This window comes from Ochotona curzoniae, unplaced genomic scaffold (assembly GCF_017591425.1).
Source record: "Ochotona curzoniae isolate NIBS_2020 unplaced genomic scaffold, NIBS_Ocur_1.0 scaffold_2476, whole genome shotgun sequence".
NCBI lineage: Eukaryota > Metazoa > Chordata > Mammalia > Lagomorpha > Ochotonidae > Ochotona > Ochotona curzoniae.
Window position 1 is genome coordinate 19760504 of NW_024467095.1, and position 24319 is coordinate 19784822.

Sequence of the window (24319 nt, forward strand, 5' to 3'; positions counted from 1 at the left end):
ATTTAGAAGATAATTTAACAAACAATCCAGACCCTAACTTTTACAGATTAGTCTGATTTGGTTTGCCTTTTACTTACTAGTGCATCCTTGGAAACAGGCTTCCAGTTGACTCGAATATGTATACAACAGCCTCCACTCTTTGATTTACAGATTTATTGGTTTATTTGAGAGGCAGAGTGTCAAAGACAGGGAGAGACAGAGAGAAAGCAGAGAGAGAAGAAAGAGATCGTCCACTCCCCAAGTGGCTGCAACAGTTGGGGCTGGGCCAGCCAGAGCTTCTTCCGGATCTCCTATGTGGTTACAGCAGCCCAAGGACTCGGACCATCCTATGCTGCCTTCCCAGGCACTAACAAGTAGCTGGATTGGAAGTGGAGCAGCCAGGACTAGGAACGGCACCCAAACAGGATGCTGGGGTACAGAGGGAGTGTAACTTTCTAAGCCACAGTGCCAGCCCCTGGCTACCACACTTTCCCAAAAAGATACTATAGAATAAATGCTTATTAACAGAAATAAGTAAAATTTATCGAGGAACAAAATTTATTTTACAGCATCTGAAATGTTATTTGGAGAAGCATCAAAATGAATAAAACCTTTTCCTCAAACATGTTGTTTAAAATGCTCGAACATTGTTATTTAAAACCAATGAAAAGAATTAATAATTACGGGGTTGAAATATCCTATTTTTGAATTGTCATCAAACATTCTACACCACTTTTAAAAATCAATGATTTTCACTTAACAGAAACCAAAAATAATGTAATGGTGGCAAAGGCTGGCCAGGTTTCAGCCACCAGCCAAGTCAGGATGTGCAATGAGGTTACAGTCCTCAGACAGAGTAAACTGAACAGCAAATGCTGGATGCTGCCACTTGTCAGCACGAGCACTTCTTTTCTTCCAGAATGTCAATTCCTAACACTCCGGGGAAAATGACTGTAATTGTTTCTAAACAGATCAAGGAAAGCTGGAGCAAATGGAGATAATTGCCAAGTCCATTTCTACCATTAAAATCAATTGTTGGTTCACCAAGTCCTAATCTGTTTACCAATCATGAGCAACTCATCTCACACAAATGATCTTTTTCCCATCACATAGCTCACAGCATTTTGTTTTTAAAGACTTGTGTGATTTACTTGAAAGGCAGAGTGACAGAGAGAGAAGGAGGGAGAGGAGGAGAGAAAGAGACCCTCCATTCATTGATTCATTGAGCCAAATAGCCTCAACAACTGCGGACAGACCAGGCCAAAGCCAAGGCCCAGAACTCCGCGTAGATCTCATCTGCTGCCTTTCCAAGCAGGAAGCTGGATCAGAAATAGAGTAGTTAGAGCCTGAGCCAGCACTCCAATATGGGCTGCTGGTATCACAGGTAATGGCTTAACCCTCTGGGCCACAACACCCTTGGGAGTGCAGCAGCATTTAGAGGAGAAAGGAAAGTAGTAAATCCCAAATCATCATGTTTCATGCTAGAAAGTATGGAGGTTTTCAAAGAATCAACTGAAGCCCAGCACAATGGCCCAATTGGCTAATCCTCCACCTCAAAGTACCCTGATCCCATATGGGCACCGGTTCATGTCCCATCTGCTCTACTGCCCATCCAGCTCCCTGCTTGTGGCCTGAGAAAGCAGCAGAGGATGGCCCAAAGCCTTGGGACCCCATACCTGCATGGGAGACCCAGAATAAGCTCCTGACCCCTGGCTTTGGATTGGCTCATCTTCAGCCGTTGAGGCCACTTGGGGAGTAAATCAGCAGATGGAAGAACTTTCTCTCTGTCTCCCCTTCTCTCTGTAAATCTGCCTTTCCAATAAAAATAAATCAATCTTTTTTTTTTTTAAAGTACAAGAAACAATTGACTAGGGTGCTGTCCATCCCTAGTGCCCAGTCAGTGTGGTCCATCTCCAGCACCTGAACAGTGCAGTCAGTCCTGAGAGCTTGGACAGTGTGGTCAGTCCCTAGCGCCTGGGGTGTGAGCCTGCAGAAGCAATCTCTCTCTACCTCTCAGAGAGATGAATCAAGGAAGGGCAGGAGGAAAGGGAAGAAAAAAGAATCAGAAAGGGGATTCCTGGTGAAGACAGAGCTGACCATCCAAGAAACTGAACCAAATGCTGCGGGGTGTGGGGGAAGTACAGGGAGCAGGCAGAAAGTTCAAAACCCTTCCAGTAGTGCATGTGCACTGTGTTCCAGGAAGATGGTATTAAAGTTTAAGTGTAGTATACACAAAGAAAATTGACAAGAGAAGTGAGGCAGTGAAAGTGATCAGGCCCGGACTCCAGGCTAAGGAGCTGGCACAGAAACCCTAATGGGTCCTTACTCCCAGGAGACACAAGATGGTTCTAAGTAAGGCAGTAAGAATAAGCCTGTGTTTGTAAAAGGTCCCTCTGGCTGGAGGGCAGCGCACTGGCCAGAAAAGGACAAGGCTATGGGAATGAACACTGTTCCAGTCGCCAAGCCCCAAATGATGGAAGCCCAAACTTTGGGAGCTGCAATAAGTTGCAACTCGGTAGGAAACTCCAAGGGGGAAAAGGGCTGCTGCCGGGGCATAGTGAACTAAGTTTCTGCTTATGGCACTGGCATCCTGTGTGGGTACCAATTCAGGTCCTGACTACTCCACTTCCCATCCAGCTCCCTGCTTGTGACCTGAGAAAGCAGTAGAGGATGGCCCAAAGTCTTGGGACCCTGCAACCATGTGGAAGATCTGGAGAAGGCTCCTGGTTTCTGGCTTAAGATCGGATCAGTTCTAGCTGGTACGGCCATCTGGGGGGGTGGACCAGCAGATGGAAGATCTTTCTGTCTGTCTCTCCTTCTCTCTATAAATCTGCCTCTCAGATAAAAATAAATAAATATTAAAAAAAAAAAGAGGAGCAGGAGGCATTGTGGCACACCACACTGAGGGGAGGTGTTGTGGTACTCGGGAGCACACCACACTTGGGGGAAGCATTGTGGCACTCAGGAACATACCACACTGAGGGGAGGCGCTGTGGCACTCACAGCACACCTACCTGGAGGTCAGAACTGTTTGGAGAGCAGGTGAGAAGCAGCTCCCATCCAGACAGTTGGGGGGGGGGGGTGTGCGGCGCTTCCTGTGGAACTTGACTCCGCACAGGATGCCCTTGCCGAGAAAGGAGCTGCTTGGAAGCAGCTCTAAATTATTCAGGAGCTTCTTATCCAATATTGAAGGCTGACTTATTTCCTACAGTTGCTACTTAAGATATATTTTTTTAAGACAGAGAAAACTCATGTCCAACTTCAGTTCATAAAGGAGTACTTTTGGCAGTCATTTTACGATTCAGTGTGCAGGATGAAGTTTTTCCTTCCAGTAGCCATTCAAAAGAATACCTTTGCTGTATCTGTGTTTAATCATGGCAGACAAACCTTAACAATTTAACAGTTTTTGAACAACCATAGACTCACTTTTTAATGGCTTCCTGATTTTCAGAAATTCTCATTAAAGCCAAGCTCAGGGCCTTCTCTTCCCTCCCACCAGATGAGCATGCAGGAACCGAGGTGGTAAACAGGTGGAAAGGTGTTCTCGCTGGGGTAGCCTGGTACCCGTCTGCCACAGCAGGCATAGTCACTTCTTCCTGGGCAGATGGGTCTGGGTTACCAGGAGGCTGGCATTACTGTCTGGCTTTGCTGTATCAAGTGCAGCTGATGGTGACAGTTTGGGAGATGAAGTGGTCTTGGGAGAGCCCTTCCTTTTACATGCGGAACATTCCCTGAGTCCCTCTCTGCCTCCATCCTGGCTTGCCCCCCACCTGTCTGAAATAGCTAAAAATCACAACCAGCATAAATCTGTTGAAACGAACACAGCATTACCATGAAAGAACAATGGGGGCTACCAATATGGCATGAGAGCTTAAAAGCCACCTGCAATTCCATCTGGGTGTCAGTTGGAAGGTTTGAATCCCAGCTGCTCCACTTTTGATTCAGCTCCGTGCTACTGCACCTGGGAGAGCAGTGAAAGACGGCCCAAGTGCCTGGGCCCTGCAACCTCATAGGACACCTGGCAGCTTGCTCAGTGTGATCCATTTCCAGTCATTGCTGCCATTTGGGGAATGAAAAATTGGATGAGAAAAGTGGATGGAAAAGTCTTTATGTCTCTTTCCTTCTGGAACTCTGCCTTTCAAATAAAATTTTTAAAAATCTTTCTTAAAAAAGGACAAAGCTGATTTTTTAAGGACTCCTGGTGATCACCCTTTTCAAATTATTTGTACTAAGGAAACCATCTCTTAGGACTCTGTGAACATTTATCCAAATGCCACCAAAAGCTTTGAAACCTTCAAATTGTTGCAATTGACTTAGGATGATGCTTTAGAAAACAGCTCTGTTTTACTAGGATTCTATGACTATCTGACAAAGAAGACACAAGATATTACACAGTACAAATGATTAACCTCTCCAGCATGGTGTGTGTGTGTGTTTACTACTGCCTACTCCTGTAACATCCATCATTGGATAAAGTAGTACATAGCTCGGCCATTGCAGTTGCTTAGGGAGTCAACCAACAGATGGAAGATCTTCCTGTCTGTCTCTCCTCCTCTCTGTATATCTGACTTTCTAATAAAAATAAAATAAATCTGAATAGATTTCATTGTGATTGGAATAGCGAGATTGGCGGCAATTCAGAACTGATGAACTATCAAATTTGCTTGAGCAGGACCCTCGGAGCGTGCCTCACATCGGGGACCTGGGATGGGTGGGAGGCTGGGTGAGGCTTTTCCCTTTGTTTCTTCCCTGACCCCAGATACAGGGGGAAAATGATGATATCGGTGTGGAAACAATGGTATTATCCACTTTCCTATAGCTCTTGACCCTTTGTACCCTAATCAACTAAGTAAGATTATTTAGAAAAAAAAAAAAAAGTAGCACATGGCACAGATTTGCTCGCATTTTCATTCTCTGTAATCCTCCGTAGTGATGATTGTACGTTTACTGTGTCTGTGGACCACATTCACCCTGCTGCCCAGTTCTGCCTTCCCAAAACAAAACCATTAGGATTAGAGATGACACGGATGGTTCCTCATAACTACACTCCAACTAGGGACTTTTAAAAATTATACTCACACTACCACAGGAGATAAATGCACACTTCTAAAACTCATGATTAACACTTCCTTTATGTAACACCAAATCTTTGAATTTTTTTTATTTTGAGATAAGTGTATATTTTAAAAACAGTTATAATAGGGCCTAGCCACTAAAGTCCTCACCCTGAACGTGCTGGGATCCCATATGGGGGCTGGTTCTAATCCCGTCCCAACTGCTCCACTTCCCATCCAGCTCCCTGGTTGTGGCCTGGGAAAGCACTCAAGGACAGCCCAAAGTGTTGGGACCCTGCATCTGCGTGGGAGACCTGGAGGAGGTTCCTGGCTTCTGGCTTCGGATCGGTGTGGCACTGGCCGTTGTGGTCACTTGGGGAGTGAATCATCGGATGGAAGATCATCCTGTCTCTTCTCCTCTCTCTGTATCTGACTTTGTAATAAAAATAAATACATCTTTAAAAAAAAAACCAGTGATAATAAATAAGAGATACTGGTATACTCTTTTTGTTTTTAAATTTGGAGTTTTTCTTTGGGATGATGGAAATGCTATAAACTTAGATCATTTACAAAACTCTGACCACACTGAAAATCATTGAACTGAGTATTTTCAGTGGGTAACTTACAAGCATATGAGTTATAATCAAAGACTTTTAAACAATATTTCATTACTTATTTTTACTTGAAAAAGTTACAGATACAGAGAAAAAGAGAGAGGGGCAAACTGAGAAAGAGAGGTATTCCAACCACTGGTCACCCTCCCAAACAGCCATAATTTCCAGAACTGGGCATCCAAAGCTGGGAGCTAGGAGCACCTTTTGGGTCTCCTGTATGGGTGCATGGGCCCAACGACTTGAGCCATCCTCCGCTGCTTTCCCAGGCCATCAATAGGGAGCTGGATCAGCAGTGGAGAAGCTGGACTGGAACCAGCATCCACATGATATGCTAGCACGCTGGCAGAGGAGTAACGTGCTACCTCACTGTGCCAGTCCCAATCAAAGATTTTTAAATATTTAAATTTTCATTTTCTCTACATGATTAATTCAGTATGGCGTGGCTCCTTGGCAGAAAATATACTATGACATCACAGTGAGATATTGACATTGACACAGCCCTAGTGAGCTCTATCATTCCTCTAGCTGCCCTGGTGCACCCACAGGCACCTCTGCCCCTCTATGCCACCCTGACTCCTGGCACCCACTAATCTGTTCTCCGCCTTGATCATTTCATCACGGCAGAGTATAGTATACTATGTGACTTTTGGGAATTGGCGTTTTGTTATTCAGCATACTTTCCTGGAGATCTACTATGTTCTATGAGTAACTGATTCTTTTTTGAAATTTTGCAACTTATTTATTTATTTGACAGGCAAATAGATTGGGCTCCTGTCCTCTGGTTCACTCGTCAAGTCCCCATAATTGCCAGGGCTGGGCTTGTAACCAGTGCTGGGAGCTAAGACTTGGATTTGAGTCTCCCCTGTGGATGGCAGGGCCCCAGGAACTTGAGCATTCACTGCTGCCTCCCAGAGTGTGCATTAGCAGGAAGCTGGAATGGGAAGCTGGGAGCTGAAACCAGGCACTCCAGTGTGGGCACCACAAAGTCAAATGCCCACTTGTTTTTAGAAATGACGATTCTAGGATATAGAGTGATGGCTTGCCTTTGCCAGGATCCCATTTGGGCTCCAGTTCATGTCCCAGCTGCTCCACTCCCCATCCAGTTCCCTGCTTATGGCCTAGGAAAGCAGTGAGTGGAGAATGGCCCAAAGCCTTGGGACCCTGCACCCACACGGGAAACCCAGAAGAAGCTCCTGGCTTCTGGCTTCTGGCTTTGGATCGACTCAACTTGCCATTGTGACTGTCTGGGGAGTGAACCAGCAGATGGACAATCTTTCCCTGTCTCTCCTTCTGTCTGTAAATATGATCTGCCATTCCAATAAAAACAAACCTGTAAAAAATTATTATTCCATTTTTTCACGTCCACCAGTAGTTAAGTGATTCTATTTCTCTGTGTCAATAGTATTTGTACTATTATTTACTATTTCCACATTAGCCCTTCAAATAGATGTGCACTGATATCTCACTGTGGTTTTCACTTACATTTCCCTAATAGTTAATGATGTTGAACAGCTTTTCATATGCTTATCCGCCATTATCTTTTTTATGGAAATGTCTCTTCTTGTCTTTTGTTCACGTTCTAATTAAATTGTTTTCCTTTCTGTTGAGATTAAGGGTTTTTTTTTTTTTTGTATTCAAAACACTAGCAGTTTTTGGCTGTGTGGTTTGCAAATATTATCTTCTGCTCTTAAAACCTAGGTTTTCATTCTCTTAGCAGGGCATTTCACAGAGGAAAAAGTTCCTAATTTTAATAAAGCCCAATTCACACATTGTTTTTGAAACTTTCATGGCATCAGGTTTCATTTTTTTTTTTTGGCCTGGCTGTAGGCTGTAGGTTTCTCATATTGTTTTCCTAAAAAACTTCAAAGAACCCCCTGATGTTTTTGAGCCAAGTTTTGCATGAAGTGTGAGGCTTCCATTGGTGTGGTTTTTGTTGCGTGTCTTGAGGTCCAGTTAGTTAGTTGTTCCAGCACCAAAGCTTTGATCACCACTATGAAAGCGCTTTCCTCCAAGAAGCAGTGTTGCCTGTGTGTGGCATGCTTCCCTGGTCCACTCCTGGGCTGCCTCTGTGTGCCCGCTGATCAAAGTGTCTGTTCCTCTGCCAATACCGCTCCTGATTACTGCCGCCCCATGCCTACAGTAGACTGTAATACTGTCCACAGTGATGTCTCCCATTCCATTCTTCTTTCTCAAGAGAGCTTGTGTTTTGCCACAGGAATTTAACATAAACTTACTTGTCTCTAAAACTCTTGGGGGGTGGAGGTGGGTTTGGTAGGAACTGCATTAAGCCAGATCAGTTTGGCAGAGAGAGGAAGTCTTGTCAAAGCCAGGGCGGGCAGCTCATGAACGAGGGAGGCCTCTGTGTAGTTAGCTCTTCTTTCACGGTCTGTCGTTTTCAGCATACGGATTTCTTCAGTTTACTTCTGAGTATTAATCTTAAGTGACTGGAAATGATAAGTGTCTTCATATCCGCTTCCAGTTGTTCATTCTAGCAGATAAAAAAAACGCGATTGATTCTCGTGCTGACATTATATCCTACGATCTTGCCAAAGTCCTGAAGGTTTTTTGCGGGCTGTGTTCCTTCCCCATCTGCATGCCTCTGATTTGCTCTCTGTGCCTTAACCGCAGCGACTGGAATGCAAGCACAGACACCCTTGTTATAGCAGGAAGCCCTTCGGCCTCTTCCTCTTCAGCCCACACATCAACCGGAGACTTTTTTTTTTTTAACCAAGAAACATCTTAGAGTATTAATGTTGCCTTCTTTTTTCTTACCCAAGCCTTCTGCACGGACAAAAGAAAAAGACAGAACAAAGCAGACTCCTGTATTCAAACGAGGCGACAGGGCCGGGTTCCCTTCAAGAACGGGGCCAGGGGCTCCCTGCAGTGTAACCAAGAGCTCGTGTCACCACGCGGCCTTCTGCAGCCTGCCAGAGGCACCTGTAGGTGCAGCCGCAGGGCGTGGGTGCTCTCTTCCAGGCAGCTGGCGACTGCCAGCCCTGCCGTCTGCCAACCTGAGCTGGCGGGAGGACAGCCTCAGATACCCAGACCCAGGGTGAGAGGCCAGATTTTAGACTGTGTGAGCTTTTGGCAGCTGCTCCCCTCAAAGAGAACAGAGCTGGCCGGTGAAGAGAGAAAACGGTCGGGAGTTTCAAAGATGGAAAAATGTGATAGCAGCAAAGCCGATCTAGAATGCGTGTTACCCATAGAACCAGCTTGTGTGTGTGTGTGTGTTTCCCCCTTCTTTTCTTTTTTAAGGGAAGGGGAGTAGGCAATCCAATCTTTAAACACGAAAAGGGAACGCTGGGCAGGAGCGCCTGCCTGGCCGTCTCCTCTCCCTCGGGGTCCTGCAGCCCCACCCCCGTGCTGGCCGAGCCCACACCTGCGCGCAGGTGGAGCCTACCCGGACGCGCTAAGCGGGTGCGGGGGTTAGGTGAGCGGGGTGTGCGGGGCTGAGGAGGCGAAGGCGGCCTCTCCTCAGGGTAGCTCGGCAGCGGCCGGCGGGGGGCGCCCCGGGCCGCTCTCCCGGGCTCCCCTTCCCACGCTTCCTCCTCGGCGGGCCGTACCACAGGCGCCGGCGCGCGGGGGAGAGAGGGCCGCGGGAAGCGGAGCGTTCCACTGGCGGAGGGCCGGCGCCTTCCACCTGCGGCGACGGCGGCGACGACGGCGGCCTCGGGCGGTGGGCCGCGCCGCCTGCGTCCGGCCGCCAGGCCCCTCCTCCCGGCGGCGCGGCGGCGCGAGGCCCGGAGCGCTCGGCCGGCCGCGAGCCCGCCGGCCGGGGACGAGCGCCGCGCCTCATGCTGATCGCTGTCCTCCTCCTCCTCCCCCTCAGGCGGCGCTGGCGGCGGCCCCGGGACCCGCGGAAGCCGGCATGCTGGAGAAATTGGAGTTCGAGGAAGAAGGTGAGTGCGCCCTCTTGGCGGCGAGGGTACCCCGCGTGGAGGAGAGACCCCGGGAGCCCGAGCGGCCACTCCCGGCGTCCTGAGGGAACACCCGCGGCCGGCGGTGGGCGCGTGGGCGCCGGCGAGACCCGGGCTTGCACGGCACGCTGTTGCCTTGCGGATGCGAGCACACCAGCCGTGCCTCCAGAGGGGCCCCCGGGCTGCCGGCTCGGCACCGAGGGGCCGCCCTTTTGTCCTTACACCCGATTCGAATTAGAGCAAGGTGTCAGTGCAGTCCTGATTGCTCCCGCATGTCACCAGAACCCCCTCGCGGGAGCCCCCCAAATCCTGATTTACAGCCCGTGCCTTGAAGGAGCGAACTGGTGCCCTTCGTTAAAATACCAGCAGTAGGGTGTGTCTTCTGTTCTAATGGGGAAAGTTCAATAGGGAAAGCCCGGGGCGGCTGCCTGAATTGGCTGGTGAGTTCTGGCGACCCTCCCCATGGCTCTGGTCGCCTCGCCTCCTTCCTCGGGTTTTCTTATCCCTGCCCTATTTCCATCTTGTACCTTCTTACAGGCAAATAGCCTGGGTCTTACTTAGAGGCTGTTAAAATCTGAAGGGAGACGAGTTTGTTCCTGGCAGAATTAATATTTTAAGATGGCATGATGAGCTTTCACCCCCCGGGGGGGGTGTCTTATGTTGAAGCTACAAACATTTGGAGGGGGTGAGCCTGTTCCTTCGCCAAATGAATATTTTAAAATGGAATATGATGAGCTCGAAGTCGAGCAAGAACTTTATACCAGAGGCTTCCCCATCTGAAAAATGTAAAACGGCCTTCTCGCTCTGGATTTCCATGATTTGTGCGGTGACATTTTGGGTCCCCATATAAAGCTACTGAAACAAAGAGGGTGCCATGGGGGTGCTGTTCCCTGCACCAACTTGACTTGACTCGCAGTGTTCACAGTTACTTAAGGAGGCATGCGCCGCCAGCGTGAGCATGCTAACCGGGAGGCAGTAGGCCTTTGCCTGCTACCTTAGGCTCGCTGCAGCATCTCACAGACACACTAGCCAGGAGAGAAATGTGTCCATAGAAATTGTCATCGAAGTCTTCATCCATATTTATAACATGACACATTTCAGAGTTTGGACCGCATTCGCAGTTCCTTCTGCCTAAAAATAAGCCAGCGTCTTCGTTTGAATGCACCTGACTGTTGCTCGGTGTCTTGGTCCCACAGGCCAAGCTTTGGCCACCGTCCACTGGGAGTTTTCTGGGAAGACTTTGAATCTGCAGAGTCTAGATCGTAGGCATGTTTTTCACTGTGCTTGGTTTTGTCCCTGACAAAGTAACGGTGAGAATCTATGACATTTCAGGTGCTATTAAGATAGGAAGGCAAGAGGAGACCAGAGAGAAACAAGGGTATGGTTAAAGATGCAGGCCTGGGTACATACCTCATCTCCCATGATTTAGCTGTTAGCTGTGTGACCGCAGACGAATTACTTAACCTCTCTGTGCCTTTGTTTCCTCCGTTATAAAATCAGTGCTCCTATCAGGACACTTGCCTTTAGTACATGGCAAGTCCGTAGGAGTACTTTATAAATGTTATCCTTACACTGCTAAGTGCCATTAGCTATTGTGCCAAACTCATGGACTTTTAAAAACTTTTATTAACACATCAGAGATTGTTCCCAGCACAGGTTTGGGTAGCTTTTCGTCTTTTTTTTCCCTTGAGATTTGTTCACTGAATTCTGTTGGCAGTTTTCGGAGCACACCTTTGTTGCGCTCACATTGTTTCAGCCAGCGTAAAGAACGCAACGTGTTAAGCCTGAGCATGGGAGAGAGGGCGTTCCCCTTCTCCCAGGTTTTGAACCCATTGCTGTCATTGCTTGAATCCCCCAGGTAACCCTGTCAAACTTCTCTGGGTTCTGAAAGAGGCAGAATGTTGAACAATTACACGGAAGCTGTTAGGTGAAGGAAGGAACAGTGTTGGCGTGCCACTCCAGCATGCTGCGCTGTAGCTTGTGAACTTGAAATGGCTTGTTCTCCTCAAATACCGAAAAAGCTGAATATCACGTGTGATCTTCCATCTGTTTGAGGGGAGAGGGAGAACCCCACCAGGAAGACACTGCATGTTTGGCTATCCTGTGAACTGATGAAGCTATAACCTGTGTTATGGACAGCTGTGCAGTAGATCCTTGCTGCCTCTCCAGACTTCCATCTTGCCCAGTGAACGTCTTAATTCGTGCATTGATGTCTGGAGGCATAACTTACACCGAGACGCTCTTGTTATATGTAGGAACACAGAATTAGTGCATTTTTCATTACCCAGTACTTTACTACTTCCCAATAAATTATAATGGATATGTAGTCGTTCAGAACAATGTGGAGGTGCTGGTAAAGAGGGTGGAAGGAAAGGACTGGGCCATCGGTGCTGGGGTCTGACATGAGCTTTCAGTCACCTATGCTTGGGGCCTGACACGAGCTCTCACCCATTTCTGCTGACCCATCTTCCAACCAGCACGCTTGTAATGGGAGCCTGGGTGTCTTGGCCTCGTCTTCATCGCCTGCCCAACTGTATACAGAGCATGTGCAGGCTTCTCTCAGTCAGCCTCCCTTTCGTGTGCAAGAATTGCCAGAACTCTTTTTTTTTTTTTAATATTTGCTCATTTTTATTGTAAAGTCAGATATACAGAGAGAAGGAGAGACAGAAAGGAAGATCTTCCGTCTAATGATTCATTCTCCAAATAGCCGCAACAACCAGATCTGATCTGAAGCCAAGAGCCTGGAGCCTCTTCCGGGTCTCCCTATGCGGGTGCACAATCCCAAGGCTTCAGGCTGTCCTCAACTGCTTTCCAAGGCCACAAGCAGGGAACTGGATGAAAAGCAGAGCTGCTGGGATTAGAACTGGCGCCCATATGGGATCCCAGCACATACCAGGTGAGGACTTTAGCCGGTAGGCTACTGCGCCAGACCTACCAGAACTCTTTTTATAACTACACCAGCACCGTGGTGTAGTAAATTAAGCTTCCTTCTGCGTCCATTATCTGCAACCCATATGGGTGCGGGTTTGTGTCCTAGCTGTTATACTTGCTTTCCAGCTCCCTGCTGTGGCCTAGGAAAGCAGTTGAGGACGGCCCAAAGTATTGGGATCCTGAGTCCACCTGGGGAACCCAGAAGAGGCTCCTAGTTCCTAGATTTGGATCAGTTCAACTCTGGCCATTGTATCCGCGTGGGGAGTGAACCAGCAGATGGAAGATCTCTCCGTGTCTCTCTGTTTCTAACTCTGCCTTTCAAATAAAAATAAAATAAATCTTGGAAGGCAGACCTCAATCCTCTAGGCCTGGGATAGATCCTGAGGTTTTGCCTTGTCTTCTGAGCCCTAGGGGGTGTCTGTGCTATGGGCCCACAAACCCTCTGTAAGGCACAAGCTGGTTTGCCAAGGGTCGGATTGTAAGCGTCTAGCCTCGGCGTGTGGTGGAGGCTTGTTCTGTGGACTAACTGCTTGATGTACCCTGTGGAAGGAAGGAAGCCATGCACAATCTGGGGAGCTAGAGAAACGTCATTTCCCAAACGGCTGGCTTGCCAGGCCCTGCTCCGTGCACCCTCACAGCGTCTGTCCTCGTGGGCTGCGGCCTCTGCAACAGCCCCTCTCCCTGCGCTTCCAGACACAACCCAAGTCTCACCTCCCCTTTGAGGCCTTGCCCTGAAGGCCTCCTCTCCACCTTGCGATTCAGGCAGTGTTCCCAGCACCTGCTGTCAGGGCCGACACACAGTAGGTGTCAAACAGAGCTTCAGGATCCACCGTCACTTGCCCTCAGTTGTTACTTAGTGGGGACTCTGGGAAGAGGAAACAATTCAGTAGACAAAGATGGACGAGAATGGCACCGAGACTGGGCCACTGGCTTGGCGTGTTTGCTGTTTATCTTTTTTATTTGCTATGTTGGTCACGACTTTTCTCTGTGTTTATCAGAATCATCTGTCTTGAACTCACTGGCTGAGACTAGTCAGGAAGTGCCGTGCAGGAACCGCAGTACAATCCGTGAATAATAGCCGATGGTGCTATGCGTGATCAGTCCCCCTCAGACTCAGGTGCTGGCGCGTGAACGCCACAGCCCCACTGAGCCCCCTCTGTTCTCTCCCGGCTCCCCTCCTGCTGTCGCAGCGGCCATAGGCTTCTTCCATGAAGTCCTGTGTCTGGAGCTGGCTGTGCTGGTTTCACCCGCCTCCCAGCCAAGGCTGGCTCAGCTGTCCTCCCCTCTCCACGTTATCTGCCACTGACTTGACCCCACCCCATTCACCCTATAGGAGCCCTTTCTCCTGACTGCAGGTGTCTGCAGGCTGGCTTCCAGAGGAGAGTCCTTCTCCAGGACTCAACTTCCAAGCTCAGTTGGCCCAGCGAGACTGGTCGGTCCAGTCTACAGTGATCCAAATAGCTAAGAAATAGGGAGGGGGAGGCTGGTGTTGTGGCACATCAGGTCAAGCCACCACCAGCATCCCATGTGAGGGCTGGTTCAAGTCCCAGATATCCCAGTTGCAGAATGCCCCTGGGAAGGCAGCAGATGATATCCCAAGGGGTTGGGCCCCTGCCACCCTTATAGGAGACCGAGATGCAGTTCCTGGCTCCTGGCTTTGGTCTGTCCCAATCTAGCCATTATAGCCGTTTGGGGAATGAACCAGCAGTGGAAGATCTCTCTTTGTCTTTCCCTCTATGTAATTTTACCTTTCAAATAAATAAAATAATTTCGTTCTCAGTGATGACTCTCGGCGTTGAGGCCCAGCTTGGTGATGAAGACACCGTTTCCCTGGCTAACTAACCGCTCTCACTTGGGGCTGTGTTTGTTATTCTTGTAATGGTTTTTCTCCCCAGAGCAGGAGACTAGCACTTAGCTATCTTCTAATTTGACTGCTAGCTTGAAAACAGGACTCCCAAAAGTAATCTAGACCCACTCTGTGCAAAAACAGGGGACAAAAACGGATGTTCAAATGCAGCTCGTTCAGGTTCCACTGGTGGAGATGAGCTAAGCAGTAATATGGCTTCCCGCGGAGGGGCAAAAACCAAAAAACTTAGCAGTGGCCGTGATTTGTGTCCCTGCACAGGGCCACAGTACATGAATAAATACATAATTTATCTGCAGCATTACAGTTTCGTAGGGGAAGGACAGTTGGGGTGCTGTGTGATGAATAAACCGTCTGCAGACGCTGGAGAGGGAGATGAGGAACACAGGCCAGAGAAAGCGCTCCCACTTCAGGAGAAGCACCTGCTCGGTGCCCGTGCCAGCCTAGAGCCTTGGCCCTTGCCGCTGAGCCCTAGGAGCATCATCTCCCGAGGCTTAATAACTGTGGAACACACGGGGTGCTGACCTCTGGTGGCAAAGAGACTGAAGTGACGGGCTTGGGATCACAGCATGGTTGCGTGTCGATCATTACTTACGGGCCCAGAAGGCCGTGAGAATCATCTTTTATCAGCAAACTCTACATTTTCCAACGGAGTTAATGTGGCGCTATTAGAAAAGATCCGTTCATTGATTGTGGGAGCAGCTGTCATTTTGTATCAGTGGTACCCCTCTCTCGAGTGGGCATATGATAACAGCAGTTAAGACGCTGCTCAGAACGCCTGTCTGCCTTGAGTCCCAGCTCAGCTCATAGTCCCAGCTTCCCGCTGATGTGCCCTTGGGAAGGAGGGCAGGCAGCCAGGGTTCCTTGTCACTCCTGCAGGCGCTGCTGACTTCCGCCTAGCCCAGCCTAGCCTACCCCTGCCCTATTGTTGGCCCTCATTTGAGGAATGGAGTAGTGGAAGGAAGCTGTCCACCCATCCCCACCTCTCAAATAAAACAGAAAAACATTTCTCTCTAGGTAGCCCTATATTTAACATATTGCCCTCTTTCATAAATTCCTGGATGTCTGTTCTAGCATTCCTGAAGTCAGAGAAAAAAGATCTGATGGTGTCCTTGACTTGAGAAGATGGAGTAGATGTCTTAGAGACTGGTGGGTGGGACTTCTTCCCAGTCGCCACAAGTAGAGCCAAGTGGAGCCGCTGGGGCCGTGATGGTGCCTGTAGTCATCTCTAGGACTTACCCCCTCAAAGACTCCTGGTGCTTCAGCAAATGTGTTGGGAGGTAGTCTGAGCCCCCTGCACAACTGCCTGGCAGCTGACCGCAGCTGTAGACTGGTGGTCCAGCCACTGCCACTTGAAGTTTTACCTGTGACTGTAAAGGAAAAAGAAAGCTGTTGGTATCCTAAAGTGTCTGGAGTTCACCCAACTTTAACATAGCTTACTTGCATCAAGAGTACTGAGGCTCTGTCGTAATTCTTACATTTGCCTAATCCACAAGACAACCCTGAAAGGTAAGTATCTTTATCATCCCTACTTAGTAGAAGAGGAAATTAAGAAAGTTGGGGGCTAATTAACTCGGGATATGCCTTGGAAGGGGAGCCAGGCCTCCTGCCCAGTGTGGTCTCTCTCAGGCAGGGCCTTGAACCAATATGCATAACCAAGTGAAATCCTCTTCCATTCAGAAAAGCCTCTTTCCATCCTTCATCTTTTGTCTATCCGTTGTCCATCCGTTGTCCATAACCACAGCCCCTTAGCTCCTGGAGGGTTCCTAGTGGCTCCCTTTCACAGAGACCAGTCGATATCCGCCAGGGCCTCTCTTCCTGTGGCGCTGGTCAGTAGTGACACCCTCTCTTCCCTTTCCAAAGCCAGTTTTATTTCTGTGTCACAGCACGGCTGGTATCCTCAGATGCGTCTATCTGTTGATTTCCTAGTGGTGCTCGTCTTCTTCCTTTTCCTTTAGTTTTATTTTAAACAGGTCTGGTGTAAGTCACACACAACACAAATACCCTTCCCTCTGGAGCGGGAAATGCTGGGCTCCCTCCAGGCTCTGTCCCAGGGAGTTCTCTCCCCTGGATAACCTCATTCACTTCCACGGCTTCAACTCCCGGATGCATGCTGCCTGCCATGTCCATTCCATGACGTCATTACCATTCGCGGTAGTGCCAGTGCTACAGCCAGGCCTCTCCTAGACTGCTGAGGTGCTGGCTGATATCTCAGAGTCATTTCATGATTTCTCTGTTCTAATCTTCTCCCCCCACAACCACCGTCTGGCCTTTCTCACCGACCTGAACCTGTGAGCCACCTCTGTGTACTCCACCCCCACTTCAGCATCCCTGAGCCTGTGAGCAGCACCACCGCTGTGTAGTTAACAAGCCTCATGTCTCATTCTCTGACTTGCCCACATCCTCTTGAGGTCAGTTCCTGTGTCTGCTGGTCACGGTCACTCATGGCCAAGCTGTCACATCTCTGTCTTAAACTACTCCAGGAGCCTCATCTCTCCCAGCACCTGCTGTACCGCCCCTCCCCCTCCCCAGGCATTTTTTAAACATCTCATCGTGTCACTGCATGCTTGTGAGCCCTCAGGGACTTCTGGCTGCCCACATCCTCTCTAGCCTTGGTGTCTCTTGTTCTTCAGCATTGTCTTGTACCCGTTTTCTCCTATCGCCTTTCCTCCAGCGAATCTTTCCCTTTATAGATTTATGTATCTGAAAGGTAGAGTTACCAGAGAGAAAAGAGAGAAAGGGGGTGGTAGAGGGAGATCGTCTGCCTGCTGATTCACTTCCCAAGTGGCCACATCAGCCAGGGTTGGACCAGGATTAAGTCAGGAGGCAAGAACTCCATCCTGGTTTCCCACATGAGTGGTAAGCCCGGATCATCTGCTGCCTTCCCAAGCACATTAACAGGAAGCTGGATGAGAAGCAGAGCAGTCAGAGCTCCAGCCGTCCCTTCCAGGGATGCTGGCATGTGGCAGCTTACCCTTGCTGTGCCACAGTCCCCTCCCCTCCTCCCAATCTGAGCTTCTTGAGTTCCTCAAGCAGCCTTGCTGCCACAGTTCTCCTGGACTTCACACAGGCTGCTCCTCGTGAGCACCTGCTGATTCTCTTCAAGCTTCAGGTTAAATGTCACTCCCTGGGGAGGAGAACCCCAGACAGGCCTTGACAAGGCCCTCAGAATCCCTCACAGTTGCCTGTGCTGTTAGAAGGGTGTTTACTTGTCTGCCTTTGATATTAACTTACATACTGTAGGTGTGGAGAATAGAGATGGCAAAATTAACGCGCTCCCTGTATTCAGGATATGAGGAGGAATAAGGCGCTGTTGGAGGCAGTATGTGTTACACAGCGAGCGTGTGCATTTGGGAGCTCTAACTTGGGTTCTGGCACATAGGCTTGGCACACTTCTGGTGGTTAAGCTTAGTTCTTGTAAGGAAACCAGGCGTTTATATTGAAGCCATTATCACAATGAGCAGAAATCCACCTGGCATGCTAATGGTTACCAACCAAAGAGAAAGAGCGAGCAGAAAAGCATGGCGTGAAGATGCCTGCAGTGTACCTAGCGGAGGCGTGAAAGCCTTCTCCACTCAATCATGAAGTCAGATTGCATTACATCCGGTAACGGCTCCAGGGCGACAGCAAGCAGTTGAATGGGATATCAGGCTGACAGTGATCCAGTGTCTGACGGAAAGTTCATCTGCCTTCTGTGGCAGTGGGTACATTTGCCCTAATGTTAGGGAAAACCTTGGCTTATCTCTAAGGGCAGAGGAATAATACGGGAGCATTCTGACTAAATTTTACTCTGTTTTGCGTGCTACCTCACTGAAGCTCGTTGAAGCGTCTGTTATATTAGCTGATTCACTCTACTTTATGCTATACTTGGTAATTTGCTTTAAAAAAAAAATATATATATATATATGTATGTATATAAAGCAGCAAACTGCCAATAGTAAACATGGTTTTACAGGTCAGGTAGCATGTTTTCTTTCAAATGGAATGTTTAATTGCTCCATCAGGCCCTCAAGAGTGCACACGTGCACATCCCAGCGCATTTATCTACATTCCCTGCTTCTCTCACACCTTTCATATTGCGTTCTCTAGCTTGGAAGCAGGTGCACATGGAGCCCCCCGCTTTTTTAAAATCACCTGTGCGTTGTGTCATGCTAACTATGAGAGTCCCATTGGGATCCTATTTCTTCTACTTAATGGCTGTGAGACCTCCGACAAGCTGTCTTCCTGTGTGAGTTGGCTGTGTGCAGGTTAGATAACTATTTTCTGAGATGGCAGCCGTGGTGCTGAACCTTGTAAGGACACATAGGCACCAAGCAGAAAGCTGAAAGTTGAAGTGAATTCTTCTAGAAATCTCCATTATGGCTATCTGTGTCTGTCTTTCCCACAGGCATGGATGCGTCTGCTGTGTCTTTAGCCAGATGTTTAAGCTTGTTTGTCCCCAATGCCCAGAAACACCCTGTAAGAAATGTGATGTTAAGAAATCTAGGCCTGGGCCCGGCATGGTAGCCTTGACTTACACGTACCAGGAATCAATATGGGCACCAGTTTGTGTCCCAGCTGCTCCATTTCCCATCCATCTCCCTGCTTGTGGTCTGGGAAAGTAGTAGAGGATGGCCTTGGAACCCTTTACCCGTGTGGGAGACCCAGAAAAAGCTCCTGGTTTCTGGCTTAATATCAGTACTCAGCTCTAGCCGTTGTGGCTAGTTGGGGAGTGAACCAGCAGGTGGAGGAGCTTTCTCTTGTCTATCCTTCTCCCTGTAAATCATGCCTTTCCAATAAAAATAATAAATGAATCTTTGAAAAAAAAAAGGAAATTCAGGCCCAAGGGGGTTAATATGATGAAGTGTCTTCATCCTTTGTCCCCCATTTCCAGCCATACAGCTGCTGAAATCCATAGAATTTTCAGAGTGGTAGGCCAGTTGATGTTTCCTTCAGCAAGGGAACAGGGCGCCAGAACTACCATGGCAAGATTACAGGATTGGCGCTGTGGCCCTGTCTGTCACAGCTGCCAGGGAGGCTGAGGAGTGCAGGTCCCCCTGATTCCTAAAGCCTCCATGCAAACCCACAACAGTGGGTTCAGAGCGGAAGGTCCCTGAAAGGGGACACCCCAAGGGGGCGGAAACTGCACCCCTGCTCACATGCAGATCCACCTGGAGAGTGCAAGATCCTGGAGTGGAGTGGGCCCAGTAGGGAGACAGTGGGCACCTCCCTCTTGGGTTGCCACTCCCACCGGTGAGTATGAGAACCAAGTCTGGGGCAGGCATGACTAGACAGAGAGTGGCACCCACCAGCATGCGTGTGGGCTGGATAGTGGAGCTAGTTGGGTTGAACTAGCCATCAATGCCCATTGACATGTATGAGAGCTGAATAGAATGTGGGACAGACTGGACTAGGCTCCGGCTAGGCTGCAGTTCCCACTGTGTACGTGAAGGCCGAGTGTGTGGTGGACAGGATCAGGCTGAGCTGCAACGCCCATTGGTTTGTGTAAAAGAAAGGGCTAGAGACAGAGCTGACGCAGCAACCGCAACCACCAGTTTGTGCATAAGCTGATTTGGCTGACGGACTGTGCCAGACCCTGTATTGGCAAGCACACATAAGAATCAGGTCAGGATCACCTTAGATGAAGCTTCTATGAGAATCCCCCCAACTGAATTGCTGGACTCAGAACCCAACCAAGAAGAAAAGTACAGGTTCCATGGTCTGATTGCGGAGTGCATGTGTCAGAGCTGGGCCTCCTCAGTGGCTTAGACAGAGCAGTGGACAGCATATCCAGGTGCACATGGAGGATATGGCAGTCCATTGGAACCTGCAGAGGACACCTGGTACTACAATAGAGGATGGAGGACAGAACAAATCGATAACTATCCCAGCCTAGTGTGGGCAGTGAATAACAGAGCAAACGGAGATTCTAGGGTGGACTATGTCAGCCAGTGGATTCTGAAAAGATTTCATTGTGCTTGGAGTGGCGAGATCAGCAGTAATTCAAAATTGTTGAACCTCTAGTAGGACCCCCGGAGCATGCCCCACAGTCAGGTGGCTGTCCTCCATCCCAAGGTGCAGAGGCATTTGGGAGGCTGGGTGTGGCTTATCTCCTTGTCTCTCCCTTCCCCCAGATGTAGGAAGGAAAAAAGAGAATGTGGAAATGGTGATCTCACCCACCTTCCTGTAGCCCTTTACCTTAATCATCCTAATCAACTATGTAAAAATCATTCAAAATAAAAATAATTAATATTTTTTTTAAAAAAAGATTCCAAACAATTTATAGGAGTGAAAAAAAAAATACAGGGGAAATCAGTGTGTGTGGTGGGGGGAAGGGATTTGAGGAGGGGGTAAGGGAAATCCCAGACCCTATGTAATGTAAAATAATAATAAATAACAAAGAAAAAAGAAAAAAAAGGAACGATGATGTAGCTGGCTGTGTCAGAGTCATCCACAGAACCCACAGCAGAAACATACATCACTAAGCCTTGAAGTCAAGCACAGTCACAGGTACACTTAGACTCTGGCAAAATCAGTGTCTCCGTTGGGATTAGGGAAGCCTTTCAGCAGGGCACTTAGGGTGCCTGGGCTGGGGGTGGCTGTCTTAAATTCCCCCTGAGTGACGGGACCAAATTGTGCTGCCACTCTTTGAGGGTTTGTTGAATATGTTCGTTTATACCTCTTGCCTCCTAAAATCGACTCGACTGACAAACCATTGAAATCGAACACGAAGGCATTCTCAGGCTTGCCTAACAATAATAGAATCTTGGCCCTTAGAGAAGGCGGTGAACCTTTGCCGGGTCTATTTTGGGGAAAAAAAATGAATGAAAATGCAAAGCATTAGAAACAAGAACAACTTCTTAGCTGAACACAGATTATAGAAAATAATACAAATAAAAGAAAGCAAGATAGCCGGCTAGATCAATAAGCTTTAAAACTTTTTCCATCATTTCTTGGATAAGTTTTGTCAGTTTTTGTATTCCTAATTAATTATGCCTTTCATCAATTGCTGTAGAGGATATTTAAGATAATTAATTGAAGCATAGACTTTGAACTATGTCAATATGAATTACATGTCAAAGACCTTGCTATTCCTCTTTCTCCACAAGAAAGGTGTACTCAGCCTGTTACTGTGTGAATTCCGTAAAACTCGGCAGGAACAGTTAATTCCTTGTTTACGTAAGTTATTTTAGAGCACAGGAGAGATGGAAACTTCACAGTTCGTTTTGTGAGATTCTCTTAATCCTCAAATCAGTGGTCATCAGAAAAGGATAGTTCAGAGAGAAGAAACCAGTTAACCAATCTTATATGTGAAGTATGAGCAGAAATCCGAAGCACATGATGAGCAAATTGAGCCCAGAGCTCTTATCGAAAGCCTCATAGATGGTGGCCAAGCAAAAATCAACTAGAAATGCAAAAATCCCTGAATATATTTAGAAATCCACTAGGGAATCAATAGCAACAGGTAAAGGAGACATATCTATGAACGTCATAGTTGATATTGAAATAGTGATTGATAAACTTCAACGTAAGTTCCTTTGGAAAGATCCCCAGGCAGAAAGGAGGGAGGTGTGTGTGTCTGAAGGCATGGCTGACTAGCTGGTGGGGGCTCTGGCTGGGTAGCGCCTGATATTGCGACTGTCAAGGTGTTTCCTGCTCTGCTCACCGATTTGACGCTCCAGGCCTTGCCCTGTGAGCTGCCCCTCCCTGATCCTTGGTCTTGCTTCAGCTTAGTAAGTGAATCTTGGTCCCTGTGGAAACAAACACTGGCTGTGCTAGGTGCTTTCACTGTGTAGTTCCTAGAATTATGCGTGACACGATTTTAAAATTCTGGTAGGAAGCACATGTAACTTCTGGAGCCTGGCTTGGGCTATGCCGTTTCCCCTTGATCTTGCCTAGACTTCTCTGCCGGTAGCTCTTCAGCTGCCTCCTTATTTGTAGGGTGTTCCCCTTCTCTTAGCACTGCGTGCATTTACGGCCCACCCCTCCTCTCTGGAAAGCAAATGAAGAGGCAGAAAGGGAAAGCCACAAATGGACTTCATTTATGCTTCTTCTAAGTCCTACACAAGTAGATTTAAGATCTGCCTTTGACACTGTTCATCCCACAAGGCACATTAAGAAAAACTTGTCTAAAGCATTTAATCTTTTCCATACACTTTAACTTCTCTGTTCCCCCTTTGTGCATTTTTTTGCTAAACTATTTAAGTGGTTTTCTAGAAGGAAATAATTCTGTATGAATATAATACATTTATGTTTCTAAATGTGGAATAAATTATGAAAGATACATTTGAAAATACTAAATACTGGTAATATTTTTCTTTGTGGAATTACAGTGAAATTTCAGTATAAGAAATTAGGGGTGGGCATTTCGTTTAGCCTATCAGTTAAAGGTGCCTGTATCCCATATTGGAGTACCCAGGTTTAGCTCCTGGCTCTTGCTCCCAGTCCCTGCTGCTGCAGAATCAGAATGGCTCAAGTGGTTGGACTTTTGCCACTCACATGGGAGCCCTGGATTGAGTTCCTGGCTCCTTCCTTGGGCCCATCCCCAGCCGCTGTGAGGTTTAGGGAGTGAACTTGCAGTAGAGAATATGTATTCTCTCTCTGCTTTTGAAATACTTTTTATATATATATATATATATTTATTTATTTTTACTACATAAGGCAGATTTACAAAGAGAAGAAGAAAGATCTTCCATCCGCTGGTTCACTCCCCAGATGACCACTAACAGCCAGAACTGAGCCAATCTGAAGTCAGGAACCAGGAGCCTTGGGCCATCCTCTAGAAGCCACAGGCAGGGAGCTGCATGACAGGTGGAACAGCCAGGACATGAACCAGCACCTATATGGGATCCCAGCGTTTATTGGGAAAGATTAGCCAATTGCGCTGGGTCTAAGAAATACATTTTTTAATGTAAATGAAGGGGTTGTGCATAAGGTATTTTTTTTTAATTTGAGGAAAAGCTTAGTGAAGTCTGGGAAATCTGGAGTTTATTTCTTTTCTCTCTTTTTGAATTTATTCAAGAAGCAGAAAAAGACAACTACTGAGGTCTGTGCAGTTAATGTGGGGGACACAAAGGTGTGAAGAGTACTGTTCCATTGCAGACAAGGGCTGCAAGAAATTTCCCGCTGCATGGCAGGGTCTGGTAGATGTCTCTACAGCCACCTGAATGCAGCTCTACCTTCCTTTGCATGGACACCCACCATCCTGCAGAAGAATTCCTGTAATCCATTCAGGCATTGTTTGCTGCTGTGGAGTTAGCTTTTTACTATCAATGTGAGCCTGAAGGTTAATGTCGCAAAAGGGCCTTTTATTATTCATGCTGCCTTGGCTGTCCACATTGACCTTTTGCTAATTAAAGGATCTGTGTTTAGAGTTTCATTCTTTCCTTGATCTTTAGATTCTCCTTTTCTTTGTGATACATTTCGTCCCTGAACTGATTCAAGATTGAGTTGAGGGTAAGAATTATAGGAACAAACAGCGGAAGTATTCTTGGATACAGCCACTTGACCATGCCAGAGCTTATGAGGATTTCTGTATAAATAAAGAGGACAGCTTTCTTGCATTTGTCCATTATGATTATGAAATTGTAGTGGTCCATTTATTTCCTCCATGCCTATTCCACGCACCCTTCTGGAGTTCCGAACTCGGTTGGAGCTATACTCTGGCACACAGCAGGTAGACAGAGCTTTTATGCAAGGTTCACTCCCCAAATTTATGCAGTCCCCAGGACTAGGCTGGATCAGAGCCAAGAACTGGCCCTCATTCCCAGTCCCCCTCCTGGACAGTACATGACCAACTGTTTGAGCTATTACCACCAGCTCCCAGGACCTACCTTACAAGCAAGCTGAAGTATGGAAACAAAGGCAGCCCTGAAACCCAGTCCTCACAGCATGGGCTGCAGGTCTCACTCCTCAGGGTAGAGCAGTAGAGACAGCCCTCAGACCCAGTCCCGGCAGGATGAGCTGCAGGTGTGTCACCTC

At 47.9% G+C, this 24319-nt stretch overlaps 1 protein-coding gene across 6 annotated transcripts in view; it reads left to right on the top strand.

The window, feature by feature from the left end:
• The window catches only part of PRKAG2 (protein kinase AMP-activated non-catalytic subunit gamma 2), a 215863-nt gene that overhangs the window by 154507 nt on the left and 37037 nt on the right, over positions 1 to 24319 (top strand). For 5 of the 6 annotated variants that reach the window (XM_041002353.1, XM_041002351.1, XM_041002352.1 and 2 more), the window contains one exon: positions 9477 to 9546. In XM_041002353.1, coding sequence (XP_040858287.1) covers positions 9477 to 9546 — 70 coding nt within the window. Of the gene's footprint in view, positions 1 to 9394; positions 9547 to 24319 lie in introns of those variants that run through there. The other variant, XM_041002356.1, reaches the window with a different exon arrangement.